The sequence below is a fragment of the Setaria italica genome, chromosome IX (assembly GCF_000263155.2).
Source record: "Setaria italica strain Yugu1 chromosome IX, Setaria_italica_v2.0, whole genome shotgun sequence".
NCBI classification, from domain to species: Eukaryota; Viridiplantae; Streptophyta; class Magnoliopsida; order Poales; family Poaceae; genus Setaria; species Setaria italica.
Window position 1 is genome coordinate 50,241,075 of NC_028458.1, and position 25,288 is coordinate 50,266,362.

At 44.4% G+C, this 25,288-nt stretch overlaps 2 protein-coding genes across 2 annotated transcripts; both read right to left on the reverse strand.

Annotated features, from left to right (window-relative positions):
- Window positions 1–1,730: 1,730 nt before the first annotated feature.
- LOC101753390 lies at window positions 1,731–19,581 on the reverse strand. Its single transcript, XM_012843031.2, is given in 19 exon segments — window positions 1,731–2,200; window positions 4,184–4,351; window positions 4,923–5,209; window positions 5,295–6,354; window positions 6,356–6,467; window positions 7,203–7,332; window positions 7,424–7,515; window positions 7,626–7,939; window positions 9,431–9,513; window positions 9,599–9,658; window positions 10,152–10,340; window positions 10,574–10,631; window positions 11,276–11,367; window positions 11,490–11,747; window positions 11,834–12,007; window positions 12,510–12,706; window positions 18,146–18,250; window positions 18,414–18,477; window positions 19,011–19,581. Coding segments are annotated over 19 exon segments (3,894 nt in total). The 5' UTR covers window positions 19,332–19,581; the 3' UTR covers window positions 1,731–2,070.
- Window positions 19,582–20,981: 1,400 nt separating this feature from the next.
- On the reverse strand, window positions 20,982–24,743 carry LOC101752992 (eukaryotic translation initiation factor NCBP). Its single transcript, XM_004984653.4, has 6 exons — window positions 24,474–24,743; window positions 24,184–24,276; window positions 23,994–24,098; window positions 23,813–23,890; window positions 21,382–21,501; window positions 20,982–21,307 (listed from the first exon to the last, which is right to left on the reverse strand). The coding sequence occupies exons 1-6, from the start codon at window positions 24,636–24,638 to the stop codon at window positions 21,176–21,178; spliced, it is 693 nt and encodes a 230-aa protein (XP_004984710.1). The 5' UTR covers window positions 24,639–24,743; the 3' UTR covers window positions 20,982–21,175.
- Window positions 24,744–25,288: the final 545 nt, after the last annotated feature.

The window sequence follows — 25,288 nt, forward strand, 5'->3', positions numbered from 1 at the left end:
CAAATCATTGATATGTAGCAGCTACGTACAAAATTGTCCATGTGAAGATTCCATAACGAATTCATTGGCGAGTCATAGAGTACCAACAGTTCAGCGTCAGTAGGTACTGCATGTTAAGTACTCCTAACGAATCTTCCAGTAGTATGCAAGCAAATTTATTTAATCAGTCCTGGTTAATTTAACCATGAAATCTTATCACGATCCAATGTTTACAGGGCTTTTGTACCACGATAGAGTTTATGCGCGCGCGCGTGTTTGTTCTTTGAGCTTTCTGGTCAACATTTAGGCGGCCGCATCTTCAACGACAGCCACGCGTAGTCTTTGCACCATTGTTCAATGTTTTTTTCCCCCTCGCACCATAGCCTCTGACCACGCATAGGAAGTCATGTATGCAGCGTTGTTTGTCTTTCGTGCATAGCCCCTTTTGGCCCAGGGCCTGCCTTCTATAAGGTTTGCATGCCAAATTGCCAATGAACAGTTTGGAAAGACGATGAATTGATGGGTGTTGAAACGGAACCTGGAACCACCCTGGAAACTAACGAAACAGAGGCAACTGCTTTTCGTTGGAGGGAAAAAACAGAAGAAAGCAAAGGCAAAAGCGCATAGAAAGGTGAGTAGACCTCCGAGATTCCGAGAGCATTTTCTCCTGTCAGTGCGTGAAATGGGCAGGGGATGAGGAGAAGCAGCACCGAAATGAGGCAGGGAAAACACCCTTGATTTTTGTATTGAAAAGCGAGCAGAGCACGCCAGCGGAAACGAGCGACGAGCGTGAATCAATCAATCAAGCACATGTGCGGTGCGTGGAAGACCTGCATGTAATTAGAAGTATTAAATATAGTCTAATTATAAAACCAATTGCACAGATGGAGACTAATTTGCAAGATGAATCTATTAAATCTAATTAGTTCATGATTTGATAATGTGATGCTACAATAAACATGTGCTAATGATGGATTAATTAGACTTAATAGATTCGTCTCGTGAATTAACCTCCATATATATAATTAGTTTTATAATTAGCTCGTGTTTAATCCTCCTAATTAGTCTCCGAATATTCAAGGTCACGCAGTGAGGACTACGGATCCAAACACGCTGAAGTAAAAAAAAGAGGTCCCTTCGATCGTGATCTCCGAGGAGGAAGTGCTCGCACTCCAGGGCGGCAGCTTTCACGACACGACGCCTGCTCCGCGTCTCCACGTAAGCGTCCACGGTGTGAGCGAATGGGTTCCAGCTCATTCATTCGGGAGCTGCCACTAGTAAAGGACGAGCGTTGTGGACTGTGGACGCAAACGGACGGGCGCTTTACGCGTCGCGGCTGCAGCAAGTCGCTGTGTCCCTCGCGGCCTTTCTTGCATCTCTGCGCCACGTAACCGACCGGCACGACGACCCGACTTGCTGGTGAAGAGCCGCTCCACACCCCGCTTGGACTCCAGTCTGCATCACTGGCCTCTTTGTCAAATTGTCGAGAGACCACCTCTCCGTGGAGAGTTTTGAAGAACTGCACATCGTTTGTGGGATAAAATATTGAAATGGTCTTTCGCACATTCCAATTCCAAGCCAGTAGAGTAGAGCAAGTCGTTCTTCATGACCTCATTTCTAATGTTACCATCAAATCCATGTTAACGATTTGTAGTTTCATCTACCACGTGTTTCTTTTTTGGCCCGATAGAGCTGGACCTCAGCCAAGCTCTTTCGGCCTTCCCGAACATTAGTCTTTGACAAGTGTCCAGTACATTGCAACAGTGACTCGTAATCTCGTATACCCAGGAATGTGAACTTCCTTCATATCTTGACATGTGGGCTCTGCCCAGTTTACATTAAATCATCAGCTGAATGGTCCCATGGGATAAATTAGGATGACAAGACACCATACCCTTATACATTATACAAGGCAATACAATGGAACAATCAACTGCATCCACTCCGACTCCGGTACCAACTGCACCTCTAGGCTCATCGACCACGGACTGAAACTATAACTATGGGTCGGCCAGCCCATCATCCTATCGCCTCTAATCAAGTTGAGAGAAAGAAAATGCTGCCTCTAATCATCAGCACCAGTTTATTAACCTATGTACTACATGGTGCTTGCTCTAGAACCTTCTCGCGCCTGCCACTGAAACAGCTGCTTTCTGATAATAGCACAACATCCGCAGGTGACAGTGGAAGTGAACTCAAGTAATGTCTTGGCTGACGAGACCTGGGACGAGATAAACAGCAGTGAGCTACTATTGTGGGGTTTAACCAAGGTGCATCAATGTACTGGAACACATTATTGGTGAACCGGAAACAATGATGAGGTGATACCATGAATTTTGTACTAAAACCATCAATACACTCCCAAATTCCAACTGAAACAAGACCAAAGACCGCAAGAATGGAAACTTAGTCCTAATGCTTCAGATCTTTCGAGAAAATCTTGGGAAGTGGAAGCTATGGTTCATAACAAATTACTGGATTAGCAACAAAGCTAAGGTGTACATGAAGCGAAGCATAACTTCAACATGTCCTTTTCCATTTTTTTCAGTTGTGTGGTGTCCTAAAAGATGTAATAGTTCTTTTGATCCTTCTAATAATGCTCCGAAATTTGTAAACGTTATGGTGGCCGGCGAGTCTGCTGTTTGGTCTGGGTAAAGATATCATCTTTCCCGTTCCAAAAACAAACAAACAAACAAAGCTAAGGACATGTTTATGATAAGTTCATGACAAATCCTTCTTAGCCAGGCTCCAAGAGCTGCTCAAGAACTCCAATAGATGGCAACGGCACATTTACATCTCAACCATTCAGTTGAACGGCACAAATTGCACAATACTATTTGAAATAGGGAAGATTACGCTCACTCAAGATATTCAGTTTAGCTTTGAAGCCATGTGTAGTCCAACTGAAACAAATATTTACTGAAAAGAATGGCACAAATACATAATTGCATAAACAGAACAATTCAGGAAAAGCACTGCTGGTGTGGTGGAGTCATGGGTGCATGATTCCCACCCATGAGGGGTTTAAACCCTGATGTGCTGGTCAGCTGGTTGAGTCGTGGGTACATGACTCCACCCACCAGGGGTATATCAGTATTCACCTATTTATATGTTGTGTGATTTTAATAGCCCGGAGCCTTATGCATCCCTAGAGACGAGAAATTATACTTCATTTTAAAAGGCAAAATAGTCATTTCGATCCCTGAACTTTGCACCGTGGGTCAAGTTCGTCCCTCAACTTCCAAAATGGCCAATCTAGTACCTCAACTTCTGTTTTTGGATCAAACATGTCCTTTGTGCTGATATGGCACTCCATATTAGCATGAAACAAATGCGAAAAGTTATTTTTGCCCTACGCTCCTTCCCCTCCCCAATTTCTGCCGTACATTAACCATATTATCCAAAATATATAAGTATGAACATATATATGTTTACCGAGAGAGTATGAATACATACATGGAGCATGTATGCCGTACCACGAGTATATGAGCACATGTCAACTTTAGAGTATGTATACATATCATGAAAGAATATGAGTACATACATTTTGCATATCAAAATTTAATTCGTATGAGCACATGCATGATTTGAGTACGAGCACATACATTTTTAGAAACTATATTTTATGTTAGTTAAAAAATATATTGTTGTGTGTATGTATCAAGCCAGTATGAGCATATACATGGGTTGACCTACATGAGCCAAGGGTAAAATGGACTTTTCATGTTAGTCTCATAGTAAGATATAGCCTCACATCAGTACATGGGTGAGTTTTACCCCAAAAATGGAAGTTGAGGGACTAAATTGACCGATATGAAAGTTGAGGGACGAACTTGACCCTTGGTGTAAAGTTTAGGGACCAAAATGCCTATTTTGCCATTTTAAAAAGCAAGATAAAGTACATTTTATAAGAGTATGGCAGGTGATTTTCGACAAGGAGAAATGGACCAATTTTACTGTTAGCTTGCCTCTCATTAACACAGGCTGTACAACCAAAGTCATAGTTACATCCTAAGACTTGGTAGAAATGCAAATTTACGAAGTGCAAAATAACATTTTGGACTTTTGAGTGCTACTGTGGCTATTTGCTCTCACTAAATGGTAGAATTTTGACATCAAGAAAATTCTTAGAACATGATACATAGCTACATATAGTAGTCTACTATCAGTAAAAAAAAATACTGAGGCGAAAAGCAGGGATTACCTTCTTTGTTTGTTAATGCCTTTACTTTCAGAAAGTCGCAGATTTTCCAATCGGGCGATTTGACCGATTGAAGACAAATAATCAACAAAAACAGGGCCTCTCAATGACTGAGACAGCTTTGAAGGAACAACCTGAGACATGGTTCCAAAAAGATGAACCTGATGCTCCCTGCACAAAGCATTGACAATAGCTAATCACGCTAACTGTCTATGTGAAGATTACACAACAAACCAATAGTGAGGCAGAAATCATTAACAACTCAATCAGTAGATCCAGACTCAGGAGAAGCTAAGAAGCATGCATGCTTAAGTGCTGAAAATAGATCTTCCAGTGGTATACACATAGAGAAAGCAAATTTCTTTAATCAGTCATGGTTAATTTAACCACAAAATATCCTCACAAATTTATTTAGTTGAGTACAATTTGCACACAACCCTATGTTTACAGTTTTTTTTAACATGACGAAGTTTCATGACTGACAAGTGACCGTCTTACTCAGAAAAGCTGTCTGTAGTGAAACTTACAAATACAAAAACGGTTGTCATTGCAATAGAACTGTACACGAAACCACAATCTATCACTATAGTATATCAAATGTCACACTAACCATGAATAGGCTGCTCATTTTAATTTCATACTCACAAGACAAACTAGATCACGAGGGACTATATATATGCAAAGATAGCCAACACAGTGTACACAAGCAACTAACCAACTGGAAGGGAATCACATCACTTACCTTCTTTTAGAAATACAAGTAGTCGGATTTTTCATATGAGAAACATTAGCAGATCCGCAACTTTTCATAAGTCCTGAACTAATAATTTTTCCAAGAGATATGGCAGCTGTACTGGCAAACAACAACTCTTGTGACAAGGCAACTGAACCATCATCTATATCTTGGGACTCCCTTGAGAACATGCACAGAGCATGCTGTGCATAAACAGATCCCATCTCAACCTGATTGTTGTACCAGGAAAAGTCATCTGGCTCAGCACAAGGAGTTGAAGATGGATCCAACATATCCTGCAGAGATTTATAAATGTTTTGAGTCAAATATTGTATTTCAGAGATATGAATCTTTAAGCAAGCAAAAGATAATATGCCTGACCTTAGTAAGAGGGTAGCAACAAGAAAGCATAAGATCTAATTCTGATATTAAATCAGACACTCCAGAAGCAAGCTTCAAAGCTCCAGAAGCTGCTCTATTATGATCAGCCTCATGGGAAAGTTCAGGACAGCAACTTCGTAGCCTGTTCCAAGTATCCTGTACTTGTTCAACCTTGCAAGAGTCATTAGATTTTTTACCAGAGAGCAGCCAGATACTTTCAGCACGACTACATTCATCCATCAATTGAAACCCAGCAGTTGAACAGCTTGCTTGTTCATTTCTGCCAAATGATTCCACATAAGCCTCACTTGTCTCACCAACTACATCTTCCACATCTTTCTGTCGTTCAGCCATTACATTCTTTGCATTATCATTGTCTTCTAATACAGTTCGAAACATAGTGTATGTACCACTATCATGAAAGGTAGACAAATCATTGGACACCGCCCTTGACAAAAATTCATCATCACTTATTGATGCAGATGTGCCCTCCACAATGAAGGATGACTCAGGCACACATGACACGCCCTGTGACATAAATGTATCGCAAACTTGTGAAATGGACCCAGACATGTTGCTTTCAGGTGGGTTTTGGAAAGAATCAGCAATTCCGAAGGTCTCCTTTGATTCAATGGGAAAAAGAAATTGATGGGAAACGTCTTGACTATGTATATGAGGCGCCTCTGAAGGTTGTGAGAAGAAACCAACTTCAGTAACAGTAAATATGTCACGTTTTTCAGTATGTACATCAGCTGGATCATCGTCGGACTCTGATAGTAGCAACAAGCCATGCCTATTTCTTTTTGGTTGTTGATCAGATGGAAGAGGGATATCTGGAAGATCATGAAAATCATCAAGATCGTTCTTACATGGTGAAATATCATTACGCTCAGCCGCTTGGCCACGCTTCAACTTGGATTTCTTAGCCTTTCTTGTTGTAGCTGCACTTCTTCCTTTGACCGAAGGTGCTATTACTTGTAACTGCAGACCTTCAAGATATGATGCCTCCATCTGTTTCTTCTTTTCTTCAGCCACAAGGATAGTTTTGTCTACCTCTGTATACTGTTTCTGATAATTTAGAAGGGAACTCCCATGGCAGCATTTTTGGTACAGTAGAATGTACTGCATCCAAATCAAGTGAGAAAGGACCACACAGACATTCATTTGGCCTCTCTGAAAATAGAAAATGAATTAGGACAGCAGCAGTGACATGCCCAACACTCCTAGAGTTATCACCTCCATTGAATTGGAGGGGGAAAAACCTTCAAGCTAAACTAACAATTAGCTACGCATTATTAAATGTACAGAAAAAACTAGAACAGCTCTTCTGGAAGCACATGTGCGCATAATTGTTAGTGCTAAGTGCTAACAGATCACTCAGAAAGATCTAACCCCACATCTTTTACTGGAAGAATGGAAAGGGAAGGTAATTTCTGCAACATATAGATGAAACCCTTTTTTTTTTGAAAAAAGGAACATATTGATGAAACCTGTGTGTAAATGAAGTTGATAGAAACAAGCCGTAGTAAATTAAGAACCTCCTATTCCTAGCTAAGACTTATAAGCTGACAAATGTGCATATCGCACACGAACTGAAACGGCTAACATATCTACTATATAAGGCCTAAAGCAAGGTCTACTGGGTTACAATTTACAAACCCTATCAATCTATGATTGAGCCCAATACACATAAACAAACCCAGCGCCTTCATGTACCATAGCTTATTGGACACTAGGTTAGCCTTATTGAAGGGTCACGACCCAATTGCACAAGCAAATACAATGAATCTATTGCAGAAGCATTTTAAGTTTTGAATCACTGACAGGTTTACAAAATGTAAACAATAGGCCAGTACACACAAAACCATAAAAAGTACTGTCAAAGGTTTTCCTGGCAAAGAATCAAACCTGTGAATTGCTGCTTTCCTTGGTACCAAAACTGCAGAAGCATCACCGTCCTCCTAATGTCACCTAAACAAATATCAACTACATGCTTTAACTCAGGAACAGTGACATCTACTCCCTCAGATTTACAGATCTGCAAGTTAGGACAGTCAAATTTCAATAAATCTGGCAAGCAAAAGCTTTTCTATAGTTTCAGCCTGCAAAAGAAAAAAAAAACTGTTTACCATGGCAACATGTGAAAGTAGCTCTGAGGTCAATGGGTATTTGAAATCCAAAGCAAACTGATCCAAGAGATTAGGCAAAGATGGATCCTTCCCTTCACGAATCAATAATAATGGAACAAAATAATGAGTTTTAGTGTACTACATTGGCTGAAATTACCAAGGCCATTAGTAGAAGCCTAAAATGAAAGGATAAAATGCTCACTGTTGCTAGTCAGTATGATTGGCCATTTTGTCGTCTCTGCCATCTTAAGTATGGTCGAAATAAACCCACGATCCTCATCAAAGACAGTATCCACATCCTCAAATAGGATCAGTGTCTTGTTAAGAACTTGTTTAGAAGCTTCATCACTGACTTTGGAGCCTGGGTAGTATCCTACAGGTGATTTCTGTTGATCACAGTCGATCACTAATCTAGTAGCACGGGACATCGAATGTTGATATTCAGTCCTATCAGGAGTTCCTGAATCTGGATCCAAGAAATCACCCTTCAGCGAATTGATGATCTCCTCCTGTGACCTGTACAAGAGAGAAAAAAGATGGATTCAAAGGTATGTTTGCTTCAACCAGGCAACCTTGTGGAGTGTCAGACAAATGCACAGATAATTAAAAGTTAAGCTAGTATTCAGGACGTATCTACTTGTCAGAAAAGAACTTCGCAGAACTGTAACCAAGCTACAACATTATTCATATTGTCATTGCTATTTTCATGTGCCCCAAATTCCTTATAGCATCATTCCTGCTGGCATTTTTCATGCATACTACTGTTTCTACTTTCTATTGCCCATACGCTTATAAGATCAATACAGTCAGCATTTAAATATTTCTGGAAAGGTTTGGTTTGAAGATTGGTACAATAAAGTTTTATATAATAAGGCGATGAGCTTTCCAGAAAGCAAATGAACAAGGATGATTTTCAAACCAGAACAATTCATGGAAGTGTATCTGTAGAACATATACAATTTCAGAACTATACTTACTGAGCTAGAAATTTACAAGTTAGAAAACTAATGTCTGGCTGCAGCTTGAACTACTAAATTTGTGAAAGAACCACCAGGAGAGCAGCTTGATTTTCTGAACTATTGTATCGCTTAATTTGAAACATTTGCATATATACTGGCCAAATTTTGGATTTGTGTTTATGTAACTACATACCACATGACCTTCACTGACTTAGTTCAACTTGTTGGGCCTTAAAAATGAATTGTAGATACCCAATATTTTATGTCTTGTTCTTTCCCCCCCTTCAATTATGCATTCTTAAGAAAATCTCAACTTTTCTAAATTGTGGTGCATCACCATGTTGGGTTCTACAATGCCAAGTGATGCACTGATATTCTGAAAGCAATCGTACAGACATGAAGGCTGCTGACTTAAATGCTTGTGCTATTCCCATAAGGAATGTTCAAGTTCAAGTAAAAACAAATGAATTCAACCAACTCATGGGAAAAGCTATTTCGGGTTATTTTCAGTAAATCCCATAACTGAGATAATTTATAAAGGATGCAGTATCACCCAAAAATATCGTTTGCTACCCATACAATAATGCCAAATGCTAAGTATCCTCATAAAAGCAAGAGAATATCAAAAAATGAGTGAAATGCACAGGTGGTCCTTAAACTTGTCATGGATTGTCATCTAGGTCCATGAACTTGAAAACTGCAGATAAGGGTCCATAAACTTGTTAAAATAATAAAATGTATCATCGAGGTCCAAAGTGGCAAAAATACACCTATGATTTTGACTTATCAATACGAGATCTCCACATTGGCATGCCAGATGAGCAACCATAAGAGTATTTTGGAAACTTTGGACCGAGATGATACATTTGACAAGTATTTTCAAAGTTTAGGGACCTGGATGACACTCCATGACAATTTTAAAGGACAGACCATGCATTTCACTCATAATAAATTAACTAAAAGAAGATGCAGCTGCAGGCTGCAGCATGAACATGATAGAAGGATCGCAAACAGAAAATATGACAAAACAAAGAAGGAACTGACGAACCATTTTTCAAGGCCATGTGATTTAGTTGCTTCCTCAAACTTCTGCCTTACGTAAGCCCCATTTCTCATGTCAGATGTATTTACCTGGAATGATGCCAAGCTTTAATCAGTAAAATCAAGTATATGAAACAAACTTGCTCTTCTCACAAAGAAATGCTGGTGGAAATACCTCTATTACATTGAATCCTTGTTCTCTGGCACATGCAAAAACTGCAGCTGATTTTCCACACTGGATTTAGAACAAAGATATCATGTAGCATAAATGAACACCATATCCAGGTTATGTCTATTCATAGGTATAACAAGTAAATTAACACACAGCTAAGTGCTTGCAAATATTAAAACAACAACTTTTGCACAAGTTATAGGAGGTGCACAGCTCCTTGTTTGGAGTTCAGTCCAGTCATACAGTAAATCTTTTGTCCAAGTAAACATAATAACTATTTAACAGTGGAAAATAATGAAGAGTGAAGTATTTCTGAATTACAAGATGGGGAGCCCTAGCATATCACATTGTGATTTCCAGAAAAAGGTTCATTGGTCCGTGACCCATTTCCCTTTCTGGGTGGATAAAAATTCGCTATAGAAACTGATGCACATTCATTAAAAAAAGCAAAAGCCTACAAGCATCACAAAATATAAAATACAAAAAGAACTAGCTAAAAGACATTTAGATATAGCGTGTGTTTCAAATGGCAAGTATTCCTGAGAGTGGCACTCACCCCAACTGGTCCAGTGATTAGTAGCACGTTATCACAATCAGAAGCATGGTATGCAGAATCTGCATCAGATTCATCTTGATACGAGCTATCATTTGTGTCCCCATTAGCAGCTCCAGTCTTGTGGCCTCTTTCATCCCAACCTTTGAGCCATTCAGCGAGAAACTTTACATGTTCACTATTTCCACATACCTGTTTAACCAAGATAGCAGTAGCCTAAGACAAAATCTAAGCATACTACAGACATTGATTTGTGTTTTCCTTTTCTGTAATGAAGCATGTTGGCTGAAAAGGCTGATGAAATAGATGCAACAATTGAGAAATAGGATGCATAATTGTATATATCACAAGATACCATGCATGAAGGGCAGTACAACATTATCTAAAAAATGAAGAGCAGTACAAACACGAATAGCCATGTTCACCTGGGCCGCAGTTTCAGGACGGTACTTGTCGGTCCATAGGTAATAGGCAGGCTCACAGCTGCACTAGAAAATACAATGTTATGCGTAGTTAAAATTTTGAAGATATAATACAACTAGCTACTTGACAATTACTTCTATTTGAATTAAATTTGGCTGGCCTGAAGTTTCTGATAAATAGTTGTGTCAACTGTGACAAGAAAAGGTGATGAGGGTTTAGGACAAGAACAAGTGTGAGGAAAGAAATCCCTTGTAAATTGCAACTTCATTTGACTGAAAAAGATTCATGCATAGTTTGAGGCCAATCTCATATCTCAGTGGATATGCAAAACCCTTATTGGTTGTACATTTACCCTTCAGTCTTCATACTTCTTTAGAAAAGAAACTATCTTAAGGCTTAGTGACTGACACCATTTGAGCAAGCATTAACATGGACTAGCTGATGCATTGATAGCATGGACTGTTGGCCAATTGGCATGGTCATTTTTACCAATATTGTTTTTTCCCCCCTTGAATGCGTGGGAGATGAATATGCAGGAGAGCTGTGTATCATACCAATATTGGTTTAATAAAAAACTTGTTTGGCAGTTCATTGGCTAATAAGCTTCCAAGAATTAACAATGTTCCAGTTTTGCTGTGCAAATATTGTTGAACCAACAGGAAACAACAATGCATCTAGGAGAAAATATGCATAATGTTGATTACCCATTCTGAGGAACTTCTGGGCGTCCATGCAGATCAAGAAGAGAAGCTTGGCAACTGGCACCGGACACCAACAAGTGGTTGTCCACATTGATCTGGACAGTTCAAATAGTTAAGCATAAGTTTAATCATTGAATGATTACAACAATAAGCTATGAGAGAACAAAGCAAGCTCTTGAATTCTGCAGAAAATACTAGATGAACAAAGAAATTCTACCACATCCGAAGGACAGCTGTGTTCACTTTGCTTGTCAGAAAAACTAGGGAAAGGGAAAGCCATTCCTGAAGTTGTACACTCAACATGAATCGGCTCTGTCAACTGAATGGAATGCCTCTTGCAAGTAGTTTCTATTGTTAGTGATTTAACCAACCCCTCAAAGAATGACACCGAATTTTGAAGAGGAGCCACAGTATCAGTGTCAAGGGAAGACAGATCCGTGATTATCCAATTACTCCAGTTAATCAGCATACTGGCCTACAAAAAAATATTGCACTTCACTTGACCACGAATCATGATATACTTTCGAAAAGATATACAAAACATGCATATGCTTGGCATACCTCCAATTGGTACGCGACATGAATAGGATAAAATGGTGGATCCCTCTCAAAAGCACAAAATCCATGCGCATCTTCAATATTGATAACATCTTGATCTTGGCTAGCACATTTGTTCATTTTCCGAGAAGCAAAGAAAGGGTGCAGTTTCTTTCCAGATGATAACCTTCGATTTTCCTGGCAATGAAATAAAAATATACTTTATTCGAGAAAAAAAAAACATGCAATAACACTGTAAACACGAAATGAACTGGAAACCAGGTGCGATTGCAATCACAAGTGTGTGCGTGTGTGTTTTCAAAAACAACTAGAGTTGCAACTGCAGCACATATATAGAGATTGAAATGCAATTAAGATAACAAGCTGCTACTAAACATTTAAAGATCAAGGAGAGGAAAATGAAAAAAAAGAAGATACGACATAGTATTATAGTTATCTTTCTGCTCATACTTGATTCATAAGGTGGCAGTTAAAGTTTAAACAGATGCAAACATAGACTTGCATGAAGTGTGACCATAGGAGGAAGTAGGCATGCCACCAATTAATTTATCAAATAATCGGATTTTTTTTAAAAAAAACAAGGGACAAACAAGCCAAAGGAAAGCAAGCAATACAGCATGAAGAAGAAAAACATCAGCACAAGAACACAACATATCTCACCAATGCTGGTGGACCGTACCTCTGCAGCCATCTTCGCTTCTGACCTTAGGTCAACTTTCAATGGTGATTTATCTTGATTGTTTAGCACATCAACATTATCATTAACATCTGCTTTAGAAGGCGTACTCATTAAATCAACGTCAATCAATACTGGCGCTGCTTCAGGCAAACCGGCTTCAATCTGGCTAATATGTAATTGCTGACAGCTACCAGGACCTTCATAGAAAAAATATATTATTCTATTGTCGAAGTGGATAATAAGCAATAAAGGCATTAAATCACAACTCCTATTAGAGATTGTATAGCTGATTTATGCTTTCCATGTATACTTGATTGTATTCCTTGTATACCAAGCCACATTGGCTATATATATTAAAGGTCACCCCCCCTCATTAGAGTGTGTGGTGTTTCCCTCAATCCTATCTCTCTACATGGTATCAAGAGACCGGGATCAATCTATGCCGGGCCTTTCCTTCTGCTCCTCTCCACCCTAAACCGCGCCGCGACTCCATCACGACGCGTCCTCCCCTCCCTGCGCGCCGTCCTCTTGGCGGCACCCCTCCCTTCCTCTCCCTGACATCCATGTCTCAGGACTCCACTGCCGAATCCACCATGTCCGGCACCATGCCTATCCTCGGCGCTGGCACCCCGCCCGCCATGAGTGCTGGCACCCAGCCCGCGCTCGGCGCCAGCACCGCGCCGGCCCCGGGCGTTGGCACTCAACTTGCGCTCAGCTCCGGATCCTCCCCTGCCACAGGAGACGACACGGCGCAGGGCAGTGGCGGTGGCTTCATTCTCTACTCCACACCGCCGGCCGTTGTCCACCCCTACGCCACCGTCTCCATCAAATCCCATGTCCTCGTGACCCTAACGATGAAGAACTCCACCTACTCCAAGTGGGCCTCCATGTGAGGCAAATTCGGCCTCAAATCGAACATCGACGGCACTCCTCCGTTGATGACTCCGTCCTCGACCTCGCCATGGACGACGACGAGCAGACCGCTCGGGCCCTCTGGCTTGCCATTGGTCTCTTCCGTGCCAACAAGCAATCCCGGGCGATCTTCCTCAGCCACAACTTCCACTCCATGACACAGAGGGACTCCTCCATCTCGGAGTACTGCCAGCGCATGAAGACCCTCACCGATGCCCTCCACGACGTTGGCCACCCCATCTAGAACTCCCAATTGCAGCTGAACCTCCTCTGTGGCCTCAATCCGCGCTACTCCAACACCGCCAACGACATCGCCAACTCCACCACCAGCTTCCCGACCTTTGCTCAAGCCCGCGACATACTCACCTTGAAGGAACTTCGCCTCGCCAACGAGGAGGTCACCAACACCACCGCTCTCCTCATGGGGACCAGCTCGTCGTCATCCTCCTACACTTGCCCGGGCGGGTGTCGCTCCGCCTCTGGCTCCATCCAGACCGACGGCGGCAGCGACTTCCAGTAGAAGAAGGGCGGCGGCGGCGGCAAGAAGTGGAAGGGGAAGCAAGCCGGCGGCAGCTTCCAGTCGCCTGCCAGCAGCAGCCAGTAGGCCGGTGGCCCACCTCGTCCGATCGGCCCATGCTTTAGTCCAGGGACCGACCAATATGGCAACATGGGCCACCAACAGGCCGGCAGCCAATATGGCTCTAGCGGAGGTGGGGGCTAGCGTGCGTCCGCTCCAGGGCTACTTCGGCCGCCTCCTCAGGCCCACACAGCCTTTGCTCCTCTACAAGTGTCCCCTCCGGCCCAAATGTGGGATCAAGCCGAGCTTGTTGCTGCCCTCAACCAGATGGCAATGCAGAACGACGGTTGGGTCGTAGACTCAGGAGCTTCCGGCCACATGGCATCCTCGGATGGTATTCTCGTCTCCCCCCTACCCTCCTCTCACTCCTTCATCACAGTAGGCAATGGTCAAACCTTACCCACCACGTGCCGTGGCAACTCTACCCTTTCCACCCATACGTCACAATTTCGCCTTAATAACATTCTTATTGTTCCATCCTTAATCTGTAACCTGATTTCCATTCGTCAGTTTACTAGGGACAATAATTGCACTATAGAATTTGACACTCTTGGTTTTTTTTGTCAAGGATATTCCGACCAGACGCGTGATTCTTCACTGCAATAGTGCCGGCAATCTTCACACCATCCCTCCAGCCGCCAGCACCACAGCTCCTCACGTCGGGCCTCGCCATCTCCTCCAACCTGTGGCACCTTCGTCTCAGTCATCCAGTCCCGCCACCATCGACACACTTAGAAATAATTCCTCCATTATTTGTAATAAAGGGACTCATACCTTATGTCATTCGTGTCAGTTAGGCAAACATGTGTGGTTACCTTTTTCATCCTCTAGTTCACGCAGCACTACTCCCTTTGAACTAGTGCATTGTCATGTTTGGACTTCCCCCGTCACTAGCATATCTGGCTACCGCTACTACCTTGTTATTCTGGACGACTACTCGCATTTTTGTTGGACCTTTCCTCTAGTTCACAAATCCGACGTTCCCACACACATCGTTAACTTTTGTGCCTACGCCCAAACACAATTTAGCCTACCCGTTCGGAGCATCCAAGCAGATAACAAAACCAAGTTTGTCAACAAGACTCTCATGTCCATCTTGACCTCTCGGGGTGTTCACTTGCACCTCTCGTGTCCCTACACCTCTCCACAAAATGGGAAAGTTGAACGTCTCCTCCGCACCTTAAACAATGTGACCCACACCCTGCTGATTCCCTCCTACATGACCACCACCTATTGGGCTGAGGCCCCAGCAAATACTACCTATCTCCTCAATAGGCGACCATGCTCCGCCATCTAGAATGACATCCCTTTCCGCCTCCTCCATGCGCAGCCCCCCGAGTACTCACACATGCGCATGTTTGGATGTTTATGCTATCCTAACATCTCCGCCACGGCACACCACAAACTTGGCCCTCGCTCTACCGCTTCTGTCTTCCTAGGTTACTCATCCTCTCACAGGGGTATCGCAGCCTCGACTTGTCCACTCGCCGAGTTATCATTTCTCGGCATGTTGTCTTCGGCAAGTCCTCTTTCCTTTTTTCCTCCCATCCCACTCTTCTATCCCAGCTTGACTTCCTCTTGTCAAGCCTCTCCGGTCTTCCTGCTGCTATTGCCACAATCACTCCATCCTCGGACGTTGAGCAACCGCGGCCCTCGCCCGCTATTTTGCAGGATGTCACCGACAACGACCCCGCCATCCTGGTACGCGGCCCGATCGTGCGCCCGACGCCCTTGGCCGCACCACTCCAGCTCAGACCAGGCGGGTCTATGACCGGGCTCAGCAGCCCCACTTCCGCTCCGAGCTCCTCCACGCCTCCCGGTGGCGTGGCCTCCTCCCGCGGCGGGTCTGCTCCCTCCCCTAGAGCAGACCGACCGGTGTGCCCACCCCTACGACGCGACTTCCACCTCATCTACGACCGTTGTCCGCCTCAGGCGGCTCCTGCTCCTCCGCCTGTGCACCAGCAGGCACAAGTCCCTCCGCAGGTGCCTGTTCCAACACCGGCGCTAGCTCCTGCACCACACCGTCCCGTCACTCGCTCTGCGACTAGGGCCATCCAGCGGGTGCAGCACAGGAACCTCACGACCACAGCCTCCTCGACATCGCCTCCGCCGCTATCGGCGAACTACCGCAGCGGTTTGGCCTAATGCCAACTGGCGTGCGACCATGGCCGATGAGTTTCAGGTTCTCGTCGCCAACAGTACTTGGCGTCTCGTCCCGCAGCCCCCCGGCGCCAATGTTGTGACGGGCAAGTGGATCTTCAAGCAAAAATTCCGCTCCGACGGGCCACTTGCCCAACACAAAGCGCGCTGGGTGGTTCGTGGCTTCTTCCAGCGACACGGCATCGACTACGACGAGACATTCAGCTCGGTTGTCAAACCGACGACGATACGAACTATCCTCAGCATCGCCACCTCCCGTGCCTGGCCTATCCACCAGCTGGACGTGAAGAACGCATTTCTTCACGACCAACTCGAAGAGATCGTCTACTGCTAGCAGCCTCCCAGCTTTGTTGACCCCGCCACCCCTGACCACGTTTGTCTGTTACAGAAATCCTTGTATGGCCTCAAGCAGGACCCACAGGCATGGTACCACCAGTTTGCCTCCTTCATACGCCAACTCGGGTTTGTCGCCTCCACCTCTGACATCTCCTTCTTTGTTTACAAAGAGAGTACGAGTATTGCCTACCTGCTGCTCTACGTCGACGACATCGTCCTCACCGCCTCATCCTCGACACTACTCCGGCACATCATGGCCCGTCTTCACTCCAAGTTCGCCATGACGGACCTCAGCGATCCCCACCACTTCCTCGGCATCTCCGTCACGCGCTCCGCCCACAGCCTGTTCCTGTCTCAGCGACAGTACACCCTGGATCTTCTCCAACGCGCAGGCATGGCTGAGTGTCACTCCACGGCGACCCCTATTGACACTCATGCCAAGCTCTCGGCGAACGACGGCGCCAAGCTCAAGGATGGCTCTGAGTACAGGAGCCTTGCAGGGGCTCTTCAGTACCTCACCCTGACTCGACCCGACCTAGAGTACACGGTCTAGCGAGTGTCTCTTCATGCATGATCCACGCGAGCCCCATCTCGCGCTGATCAAACATGTCCTGCACTACGTGAAGGGCACCCTCTCCTCCGGGCTCCACATCGGTACCGACCCTGTCCAGTCCCTAACCGTTACTCCGATGCGGACTGGGCTGACTGCCTGGACTCTCAACGCTCTACCTCAGGCTTCTGCGTCTACCTCAAGGACAATCTGGTGTCTTGGTCCTCCAAGCGCCAGACCACAGTGTCCCGGTCCAGCGTTGAGGCTGAGTACCGGGTTGTGGCCCATGCTGTTGCCGAGTGTTGTTGGCTTCACCAGCTTCTTCAAGAGCTCCACATCCCTCTCGCTTCGGCCACAGTTGTCTACTGCGACAACGTGAGCGCTGTCTACATGACAGCCAACCTGATCCATCACCGGCGCACGAAGCATATTGAGATTGTCGCCTTGGGACAAGTCCGGGTCCTCCATGTCCCGTCTTCCCACCAGTTCACTGACATCATGACGAAAGGACTACCAGTTCAGCTGTTCACTGACTTTAGGTCCAGTCTTTGCGTCTAAGATCCTCCCACTGCGATTGCGGGCGGGTATTAGAGATTGTATCGATTTCTATGTATACTTGATTGTATTCCTTGTATACCAACCCACATTGGCTATATATATTAAAGGTCACCCCCTCTCATTAGGGTGTGTGGTGTTTCCCTCAATCCTATCTCTCTACAACTCCACATATAACATTCGATCAAATTCTATAGCATACGATGGATATAAGCGCACAAGTTGAGCAGATACACAATTTGGAATACTTATCAACATCACAATATGTATCGTAAGAGAACAATAACAGCAAGCATTTTACAGTGTGCTGAAACTTCATTCTATGTCGCAGGTATGTGACCATAGATAGATTAAAAGGTACTTTGCAATTAAATACAAAAATTCTCAATCTACGAACGATGTTTTCACAGAGCACTATCATTCAAAGTTTACCATATTACTTTTCTATAGCAAAATAACATGTTGTGGTCTTTATTAGGTTCAAGTATAGATAAGAGGGTTCTAAATAACCATCTAAATAATAGGGAGGGGGGTAAAAAAACTAACCATCAGGTGACTCCAATGCCTTGCAGCGCTTTCTACTAGCATTAGGCACCTTCAGTACTGCATCTTGCTTTCTACCTCTCCTTTGCTTTTTCTGAGGGCTTTCATCTAAAATCCAATGGGGCAAACATTCAGAAGTGGAATTTCTAGCAGTATGATTGTATTGCTTTTCATACATAAAGTGGCAAATAACATGCAAAATCTGATGATAAGACTGGTAAAATATTTAGAGATGGCAATAATTCTACAAATTGGTGACAGGATGACGTACCAACCAAAATGACTTCATCCTTGCTAGCAGGATCCTCACCAGTTTTCTCTCCTTTTGAAGAGGGCTACAAAAAGTTTGGTAAAAAATAACTATTTTACAATAGAGGCACAAGGAAAAATGAACTGAATAGCAAACAGGTACCAATTTGTTCGAATGAAAGGATACATATTATCTTAAGATAAACATAAGGCATAAATACTAACAGGCTGACAAAGTCTTTTCCCCATCTACATAGGTATATTTCTATTTGACAAAGTAACCGGCGTACCTCAATTTAAGCCGTGAAAGGCTGAGTTTAGCGTGTTGAATGCTATCCAGGTAGTATATGTGGCTGGCTGAAGACATACATCCTTATCCAAGTTTAAGTGCAGTATTATCGGTCATCAGTAGTAAATAAACGATGTACATAAACACTACAATCTTGCCATGGTTTTCCCCTAGACAAACTAAGAGAAACGAACAGCAGAAGAAGCTTATCTATCGACATCCAACTGAGCACGACCGAATTCTCCACGAGCACAGTTCAATGCAGAGGACGAATCAAAATCGTGTAAGCCACCAGAAGACACAAAACATCAGCTGAAACGGGCAATGTACCTTGCTGCCGGCCTCTGATTTCCGCGGCTTTCTCTTCTTCCTCCCCTTCTCCGGCTCCTCCATAACCTCCTCCGCCGCCGGAGGCATGGGAGGAACAGCCTCTGCTTCTCCTCCTCTGGCTACCGCTCCAGCTCCGCCATCGCCACCACCGCCGCCGCCACCTCCTCCTTCGCCGCCGCCGGCCGGTTTAACCAGCCCCCACGACAGCTTCGACTGCACGGACCGCCTCGGCCGTTTCCCTTCAGCTGAGGGGGGCGAAGGCTTCACCGGAGACGGGGACGGCGCCGGCGCCGGCGCCTCGGGATCGGCGGATCCGCCCATGGGTACGCGAAATCAAATGGGGAATCGCGGGGAATCAGCGCTAGGGTTTGGGTTCTGGGAGCTGGGAGGAAGGAGTAGTACAGCGGGAGGTGGTGTTGGATTAGCTTCACGTTTCCCGCGCGTGGGAGTGGAAAGGCGGGTGGTTTAGGCGGGCGCGCATCATATTGCGCCGGAGGAGGCGGACGCCGCGACCGAGGGGACTGGGCGCGGGCGGGGTTCGGTCCGGGACGAAAGGGACTCTGGTGAAGCCGCGGAGGTAAAAAATCACTCCGCGGGGTGGTCTCCGCGGAAAAAGTTCTAACAAATCAACCCTAAATGTTCGGATCAGGGTGAACGGCCCAGGATGAAGATGGGCCTACTTTATGGGCCACGGGAACGGGTTGGTCACTCTCCTTTTTCACAAAGATTACAGGTAATGGGGTAGGTAGCTAAAGGTAATATTGGAAAAATATTTGAAAACGAACTGGAAAATGTTGGGGGAAATAGTATGAAGATAGGTTCGAGGTCCACGCGGTGAGCTCTGAGGAAGCTCCCCATCATCCTCCCTGACCCTGCCGTCTTCACCGTCTACCCCGAGGTCTGAAGGCAGCGAGGACGACAGCAACAGCCAACAAAGGCATCGCTGCTGCTATACGCCAAGGCTCATCGCGCCGCACGACAAGAACTGAGAACTCCCACGTCCGCGAGCTCGTCAACGCTCGCGGCCTCCTCGAGCCTGGAGCCCTGGAGGAGATCAGACGGTCTTCAAGAACGTGCAACTGGAAGCTGGAACTCAGCCAGCTCAGCTTTAGCCTAATTAGTTGGTGTCCAAAATTTGCCATACCAAAATGACAGGGTAAAATATGGGCATGCCATACCAAAATTTGGGGAAAAAATTTAGAATAGATCTTAGTTGGGATGCTAACCAAATGAGTGCCAAAATTTATTGGCTTAACCTAGTTTTAGCTGGGCATACTTTGGAAGCTAGTTTTAGCTGGGCATACTTTGGAAGCTAATCAATCAGGCTCTACGTCTACAACGCCAAGCGGCTCGTCAACGTGCCCGACTGGCCACTGGGGCGCTGAAGGCCATGGCTACCGGCGCGAACAAAGCCACTGGGCAAGCCCGAGCGGTGGCCGGACAACAAGAAGAATGCGCTCGTATTCTACACCGGGCAACCACGGATTATCCCGCCACGGCGTCGATTCCAGAATATCGGCCGAAACTACACGAAAAACAGCACGCAACGACGAATTCAGCGCAACAACGAAACTGAGCAACAGAAATGGAACACAGCAGCACAAACCTTCAAGAGATGGACCATTGAAAACTGAGTGAATGAAATCTAATAAGAAAAAATAGCCAGCTATTATTTAGCAAATCCGTTTTTCAATCCCCGTGCTAAACTAACATAACGCCAAGGTCCCATACTCCCATGTGACAAAGATGCTATGCTGCCTGCAAACTAACGACTCAACCGGATGCTATCATGTTAGCATCAACTTCTCAATGGCTAGGCACGATTTATTTCCACAACCCATGCATCTCACTTTGCTTTGGAAAGTATTCGATATTAAAATGAATTTAGCATAACATCATGGCTACTACCATTCCTGTGGCAATTACCGACAGAATCTGAGATGCCAACCCTAAAGAATCGCTTCAACACACTTGAAAAATCCATTAGACTGCATTTACGGTAAATAAAGGATGGTTGAGCATTATAATGTAATGGTGTTTGACTAGTGCATTGCATAATAGTCCGCAAGCTTGGTACATAGTCTATTTTCTTCAGAACCGATGTTGAAAAGTTAAGAACTGAAGTTCACAGTGAATAGTTCTAAAGCAGGCGAGAATCATGGATCTTATCCTCTCAGCCATGTGTTCCTGTAGGAGGAGTTGTCACGCCTTGAAGCATCATGTGGTTTGTACTCCATCAAATAGCTGTGCGGCAGCTTAAGGTGCCTCTTGATAGAATCCCTTAATGTCATCACAGCCTGCACGGCAAAACAACACAAGTGAGTAACAGTCTGAACATCACATCTATGGAGCATCAAGTGCTGATACAAACCTGGTGATCTGATGCGTTCCGATTCCAAACACTTAGAATGTCTTCATTAAAACGGACACTGAGCACAACACCACAAACATCGTCACTAAAGTCAAGTTGGTCACCTACTAGCACCAGCACCTGGAGATTATAAATACATGGGAAAACAGAATTATTTAAGCCATCATACAACCGAAATTAGTTTACCCCATAAAAAGCTTTTTTGCACCATCAGGCATCAAGCTTGAGGCATTGGGAAAATTCTAGTAAAATTATGAATGAGTGGTTGTGGCTCCAGAGACTAAATGGAATCACAACTCTGCCATGGAACAATGCACTGTGCGAATGCTGCTTTGATGCTTTGAAGTTATAAAATGAAAGATAGCAGCATTACAAGCATAAATATGGTACTAGTGCTGCATGCATGGATCAGCAGACTGGGAACTACACAAAAAGTAAGCCTGCTATGCTATTCCATTTAATTTAACCTAGGGAGTGTTTGGCAACTAATGGGAAGGGGCATAGGAATTAGTGGTGGGAATCGCCGGGGGTGGGGTGGGGTGGGGGGGGGGGGGGGTTCTGCATCCATCTTCCACTTAAAACTAATTCCAATCCAATTACCAACCCTCCCCTTGGGAAGTGATTGGTGGGAGTTGCCCCTCTAAACTCCCACTCCTCATCCCATTAAAACTCCCATGCCCACCAAACAAACAAAAGAAATTTAATCTCTCACATCTAAACTCTCTTTCCTTCCCACCAATTACCTCCAGCCAAACATGCCACTATGGTAAAGCAATAGTGATGCCCGTATTTTTCATGGGTAAAATAAGTGGTCTCATATTCTGTTCGAAAACATGGAAATAAAAAATCATGCAATGTATTAAAGTCTAGCGGTCTAGACAACACCAAGGAATAAGACAAACATACTTGATGGCAGACAGAAATTGCACATTTATACAACATGGGTGTGGATATGCGACAAATAGAAGCCACCACTGTCTTTAGTCTTTACTCTCTTCATTGTGAGTGCAAGACAATGCATAAGAGTGCTACATCAGCTGGGTTTCACCTCTAGCCCTTCTTAATCCCATCAAGTACCAATCTAATGAACAGAAATGTACCCAAAAAAACGGCCATTCAATAGATCAAACCACAATCTAGAAGCAAACAGATGTTTCTAAGAATACGAAGCAATATAACCAAAAAGGCCAATTGACTGTTCTATGTTAGTGTTCTTGGTTCTTGGCAAATTGGCTAGAATGCACCATCTTGTAACTATATAATCAGTGGTCAAAACTTCAGGTGCGCACTGGAAAAATATCAATTTCAGAAATATCCTTTTAGTAGCCTATGATATGATGCAAAAATAAAATGGTATGTCATGCTTTAACAACTTTGTTATTGTGCATAACTGAACCATTGAAACAATAACGAGAACTAGAGGGCAAAATTAAGTAATCTGTTGACGGTTCAATCCATTTAACCCTCTAGCTACTATCCACATAATAGTGATTGGGAAACGTGTCTTGCCAAACATGTGAACACAGAGACAAAATCCGCATAATAGTGATTGGGAAACGTGTCTTGCCAAACATGTGAACAACTGGGAACATCATGGCTATCAATCTAATTCATGTTTTCAACACCTTGCATTCAATTCGTGCTAGCAATTTCATTAAGTTCGCTCGTCGGAGGCATGAAGAATGACATTTGAAATTCATTTTCACAAATATTGGCAGGTAAGGAAATGAAATCGCAGGCACAAATACACAATTCCACAGTCAAATCACAAGTATAGTCCAAATCAAGGTTCAGAGTAAGGAAATTCAAGCAAAATAGATATGCATATTGATCAGATGCGTTTAAAACAAGCACAATGAAGAAAAGTGGCTCATTAGAACCATGTAAACTTGCATGAAAGCTCAACCATAATAATATATAGGGAAACAAGCAACCAACAGCAGAGCATTTAGCTTGTAGCTGATACGTTTATGCATTAGTTTCAAGTTGTTCAACACTAAAACATTTGCTTCTTTGCATAAAACTAATGCCACCATCAGGCTTGTTTGGTTTCAGGATGTTCATCATGGGTTCAACTGGCCATCCCACTATTTTAGTGGCATGACATGACTCTGCCCCTCATTTCCTATCAGCATTATGGTCATGAGGAACAGCTACTAACCCATTCTATTATGCAAACCAAAGAGGAGGATTAAGACCAGATAATATGAGTAGGCGAGTAGCATATATGACGGAAGCATATCACCATTCCATTCCATACAGCCACAATGCCAATCAAAGCATCATGACACAAAAGACGATTGGATGCTACCACGATGGACAAACTCATAGTAGGATGACATCATTCTTCATATAGTACCAAACAGGCCTACGTGACTACGTATAGTCCTTTATGAGGGGCTCAGGTAATAGACAGTACAGGTGCACTTACCAAATCCTCCCAGAAACGACCCGAAACAGCCTTCTTGAACCTAATTATCCACTTGCCACCATTCTGATTTGCAGGGTCCTGGCCAATAAAAAACCATTAACCACTAGCTACATGGATTGATGGACATATATACAGCACATAGACACAATTACTACCAAAAACATCTAGTTCTGAATAATACCTCCCAAAGGGGCCGGATGCCATCCTTGAAGAGATGAAGGTCAGTGGGGCTTGGGAGGGAAGAAGGGCGCGCGAGGTGGCAGTAGCAAACCCAGAACGATTCGACCTGTAAGCATTCCAAGGGAAACAGCAGTCAGCTGCACTGAAATAAGGAATACCCTACAGCAACTAGAACCTTCAGAGAGACATACAGTGCTGAAGTCGATGATCTTCTTGATGTTGTCCTCGTACGACTGCGACCTCGCCCCAGGCGTCCGGCGCGTGTACCAGAGCATGAGCTTGCGCTGCAGACACAGAGCCACGGGTCACGCCCACTTCCACAATCTCACCTATCAATCTACCGCGCACAAGCGGATGCAAAGCCTGCACTAAAATCCCCTTTTTCGAACAGAAAGCTGGGGACGAACGATAGTAGGGATACAAAAGGATGTTTTGGCCGAGGCATGCGATAGATCTAGCGGCGGCGGCCGGCGGGTCTTACCCTGAGGGGGTGGAGGCCGGCCTTCAGGTCGCGGTTGCGGCGCTCGGTCTCCTCCGAATCCGCCTCGTCCTCCTCGACGACGGCGGCGGTAGCGTCTTCCTTGCGCGCTTGCGGTAGCTGCTGCTCCTCCTGCTCGGCCTCCTTCTTCTCCACCGCCGGCTCCATGGCGCGCCCTTCTACGGCGATTTGGTCGGCTGGGTGTAGTGGTGCTGGTCAGAACTCTCCAGCAGGAAGGGTCGAGAGAGGATCAGGAAGGCGAAGGGGGAAGGAAGCTGCCAAGACCAGGAATGTGTAGGTTTTCGGCCCTTTTAATTTTGGCCTTTGGGCCTTCGGTTCGAGCCATGTAGTCTTCTTTTTGGTTCGTGAAGAAAAACAACATTACAATTTACAAAGCGAAAAATCCGTATTTTTTACAAACCGAAAATTGGTATATTATAACCGGAAGTAAGATTTTCTCTCCATATAATGATCTTCCATAAGCAGGTTTTTTAGAAAATACCCTACTTGCAAATCAAAATCGTTATCAATATGGGATTTCAAAGTGTCAAAATTCAAATATGTGTTGACTTCTAAAATAGACTCGCGTATAGGTGTTTTGTGTTGAAACTTAAGCTTCAAAGGACGTGTAGCAACTTTACCATCACTTATCCCTTCTTCTAGGTAAAGTCTGCAATAAGCAAACGGAAATCTATTTTGCAAGAAAAAGGCTGGCGCTTTAATAGTATTAGTTCCTACAGTAGATCTTATACGCTTCTTAAAAAAAACGGTTTCATTCCAAATGCTGGAATTCCTAGACGGGCCACCCCAAGTACTGA